This window comes from Centroberyx affinis, unplaced genomic scaffold (assembly GCF_046629955.1).
Source record: "Centroberyx affinis isolate AG114_WGS23_722 - 3 ecotype Tasmania unplaced genomic scaffold, CSIRO-AGI_Caff_v1 ptg000893l_1, whole genome shotgun sequence".
Taxonomy (NCBI): domain Eukaryota; kingdom Metazoa; phylum Chordata; class Actinopteri; order Beryciformes; family Berycidae; genus Centroberyx; species Centroberyx affinis.
The window spans coordinates 821,638-826,132 of record NW_027279481.1 but is presented as its reverse complement, the minus strand read 5'-3'; the positions used below and the strand labels follow the sequence as shown (position 1 = coordinate 826,132).

General features: G+C 36.9%; 1 protein-coding gene across 1 annotated transcript; it reads left to right on the top strand.

Annotated features, from left to right (window-relative positions):
• Window positions 1–247: 247 nt before the first annotated feature.
• On the top strand, window positions 248–2,246 carry LOC139645723 (granzyme B-like). Its single transcript, XM_071521527.1, has 5 exons — window positions 248–392; window positions 506–653; window positions 836–977; window positions 1,498–1,773; window positions 1,859–2,246. The coding sequence occupies exons 1-5, from the start codon at window positions 332–334 to the stop codon at window positions 2,027–2,029; spliced, it is 798 nt and encodes a 265-aa protein (XP_071377628.1). The 5' UTR covers window positions 248–331; the 3' UTR covers window positions 2,030–2,246.
• Window positions 2,247–4,495: the final 2,249 nt, after the last annotated feature.

Genomic DNA, 4,495 nt, shown 5'->3' with positions numbered 1-4,495 from the left:
AAGAGAGTGTGACAGGTGTGACAGAACTCTGAGTTGAACTCATGACATACTGACTTCATGATATGTGCTTCAGCCTGCTGAGCCACCAGAACCACAAGCAGTTGTTTTAGTCACATATAGGAAATAGTATGTGAGAACACATCTTTCCACTGACGTCATTATCTTCACTAAACGACATTAACTGTAGAGTTGCACAGGAAGCCTACAGACAGGATGTGGAATAGGTCAGATATAAGGAAATCTAGATGTGAACCACAAGGCTGTGCAGACTCTGCCGTATATAAGGATCTATTTGAGATCACTATTAGACCACGTTGAGTGTCCTGCCTGCATGATGCGTGGTTTGCACAAATTTCTGCTTTTTCATGTTCTGACATGTCTGGGACAAAAAGGTAAGACTCTCTCAGGAGGGAAAACTGATTAGAATATTTTTTTTTTGGCTTACATGAACGTTTTATGATTTATCTCCCTTTCTTTAATTTATCTATCTTTTCATTCTTTTCAGCACTTGGAAGTAAAATCATAAATGGGGAGAAGGCCCAGGAGAAGTCATTACTGTACATGGCATCAGTGCAGCTTAATGGATACCATATTTGTGGAGGATTCCTTGTCACCGAAGAGTTTGTAGTCACTGCTGCCCACTGCGACCTAGAGTGAGTTACTTTTCCTCTACAAGCAATCTCTGATTACTTTGTTGTAAATCAAATCACAAATTTAAAGAGTAAACACAACTTTATGTTACGTACAGCAAATATTTTCAAAAGTGATTAATACGTTTTTGGTCCACACTACATGACAAAAACTACTGACAACCTCTCACTGATCATTTATTCAGGGAATATGGCAAAATGACTGTTGTTCTTGGTACCCACAACCTCAAGAGAGTGAATAAGAAAACAATGAGATACAATGTAGTGAAATGCAAACACCCCTCCTATGATGGCGTCGCATATGGGAACGATATCATGCTCCTCAAAGTAAGCAGATATTTATTCAACCTAATTTAATAGTTGTGAATGACACTACAATTTTGCATTCCTCAGCAAATCTTTTGTGTTTAGTTTAGTTTTGTTTCGTTTCATTTAGTTCAACAATTGTAAAAAATGTAATGTATAGAAAAACATTGTAGAGCATGACGCATTAAAATCAGAGACTTATTTCTAATGCAATTGAATGTAAAAAACACAGTAGTAAATAAGTAGTACCTATGAACCACATTAACGTTACTCAAAAAAAAGAAAAAAAATATATATATACAAGTGTGTATATATACTGTATATATAGCCAACAGTATGTACTGTATAAATAAGCAAGTTCTAAAATACACTATTCAGGCCAAAAAGCTAACAACAACGTACTGAACTAACTATTCAGTTCAACAAACATTGCATATAACACTTTAACTGCCAACAATAACATTCAAATAAATCATTCTGCAGCTCTGTCTTGCAGCCATTGTTTGACTTTCACCCTGAAGATGTGTTTGTGTGTTTCTAGCTGTCTAGGAAAGCTAAACTAAACAAAACGATGAAAACAATTCAACTTCCAAGTCAGGATGAAATCATCAAAACCAACACAAAGTGCATTGTAGCTGGATGGGGACGCACTGAAACTGGCGGTACGGCTGTTGATGACCTGCAAGTCGTGGATGTGTCTACCATCGACCTGGATGTCTGTCAGAAGGCATGGAATCAAATTCAAGGAGGGCCGATCACCCTTCCTGCCAATATTATCTGTGCAGGTGGATATGAGACAAACAAAGGATTTTGTCAGGTGTGTTGTATTCATTTTCTCTACAAATATAAAATGTCAACTGGTATGAATGAACATATTGAGATATGTTTTTTTTCTCTCATAGGGTGATTCTGGTGGCCCTCTGGTGTGCAATGGGAAGGCAGTCGGCATTGTATCTTTCAACTACCGTGAAATCTGTGACTACCCAAATGTACCCAACGGCTATGTGGAGATATCAAAATTCCTTCCCTGGATCGAAAAGATTCTCAAGAAAAAGGCATGCAAGGTGTACTAGTATTACAAAAGAAGCTTTGTTTCAACATACTTCTATTATATATAGAGGTATCGTAGTATCTGAGTAGTTCTGTCAATGTCTGCTGCTTAACCCAATACAAAAGAAGCTTTGTTTCAACATACTTCTATTATATATAGAGGTATCGTAGTATCTGAGTAGTTCTGTCAATGTCTGCTGCTTAACCCAATGCATAATAAACTTGTTTTTTTTTCAAATACTGTTTTGTTTCTGACTCCATTCTTAATAAAAGCCAATTTACTATTGTGGTTTGTCTAACAGGACACCCTGGATAGCCTTACCATCTTTGAAGTGTTTAATATTTTGGGGTGCATGAAACAGAACCGATTCCTTCATCACCCAGAGATGAGGATGCTAGTTGTAGTCATGATGCAGGTGACCACAGGCTGCAGTAAGTGATGTGAACCAACACTACATCCTTTTTTCAGTGCTTCACAATCAAGACAAACAAAAGATTGACAAATGACATAGATCAATAAAACAGAAGTTCAATGAGGCAGAGAGGTGATAAAAAAACAACATATTTAAAAATGAAAACAAAGTAAAATAAAATGTTCCAGCTGCAGTTGAATAAATAACAGACAAGGCAAATAAAGTAAAATGACAGACAAGGCAACAAGAATAAAAACAAATAAGAGCCAAAGATTATAAATAGGCCTTAGATAAAAGTATGTTTTTGGAGAGTGATTTAAAAGATGATACTGACTCTGCCAGCCTGAGCAGGCAAGCCGTTCCAAAGCCACGGAGCCCTGATGGAAAAAGCCCGGTCACCTCCAGTCCTTGACCTGGACACAGGAACAGTCAGAAGGTTCCTGCCTGAGGATCTCAGACTGCACACAGGTTCATACAGGATCAAAAGTTCATTATGATAACTAGGGGCGAGGCCATGCACAGCCTTAAAATCCTAAAGCCACAGGCTGTGAGCAAGGTACATTGTTTCACTCTTCTTCCTTGTGGAGGATTCTTTGTCACCGAAGAGTTTGTAGTCACTGCTGCCCACTGCGACCTAGAGTGAGTTACTTTTCCTCTACAAGCAATCTCTGATTACTTTGATTGTAAATCAAATCACAAATTTAAAGAGTAAGGACAACTTTATGTTACATACAGCAAATATTTTCAAAAGTGATGAATAATTTTTTTGGTCCACACTACATGAAAAAAACTACTGACAACCTCTCACTGATCATTTATTCAGGGAATATGGCAAAATGAGTGTTGTTCTTGGTACCCACGACCTCAAGAGAGTCAATGAGAAAACAATGAGATACGATGTAGTGAAATGCAAACACCCCTCCTATGTGGATATCCAATACGGGAATGACATCATGCTCCTCAAAGTAAGCAGATATTTGTTCAACCTAATCTAATAGTAGTGAGTGACTTTGTGGCATTTTACAGTCCTCTGCAAATCCTTTGTGTCTAGTTAAGTTTTATTGTTTCGTTTCATTTAGTTCAACAATTGTATAGAAAAACAATGCATTTTAAACATTGTCAAGCGTGACATATTCAAGTCAGAGAGTTATTTCTAATGCAATTAACTGTAAAAAATAAACATGGTGGTAAATCAGTAGCAGCATACATTAACATCATTACAATAAAAAAAATATATACAGTATATCATATTAAGATAAGATGCAAAATAGAGGAAACATGGAAACTGGAAACCGTAGTTTCCAGCCTCAGATTTGAGCATTGATGTTCTCACATTCATCAAACTACTTAACTCTCTACAGACCAACTGTTTCCGTCTAAATCCCCTTGATCTTATGTATCAACTGGAAACTAAACAAATACCCACCTGCACATGAACACGCATGCAGTCACAGATATACAAAGTTCTGACCCCTGTTTCTTAAAGTATAGGATGTACTTTTTCTGTATTTTTTATCTTTTGGTTTATCTGAATTTATGGCTTTATTTTCTGAATTCACAACTGACCACATTCATAAATAAATGTGACTTGACTTGTAAGAAGTATCTCAGATAAGGACACACTCATTCAGTGTGTCTGCAGTACTATATAAGTCTGACTACATCACATCTTTATTGTTTTGTCTTTACCAATCCAGTCAGATACCAACAGATATAATATTGGATATAGATGAAATACCTCTTGCTGATATTATCTGGTCAGTACCTCATTATACCCAGCAGAGAGGGCCAGAGTCAAACATGTTTGAAGTAAGACTTTAAAAGTTGTTCTGCCTTTTGACCATGAGAGGGCGCAGCATCTCCATCAGTGCAAGTCTACTCTGAAGCCACACACTGAGCTTTTAATAAATGTGCCTATCAGTGTGGCTGTCTTCCATTTATTAAAAAAATCTCCATCAGACTAACTTTGACCAGTAATTGGGCAAATCAGTTTAATTTTCATTCCCATGGCAGCCAAATTTTCTTTCAATTTAATAATAACTACCAAATGAGCTGAACTCTTTTTATGCCCGCTTT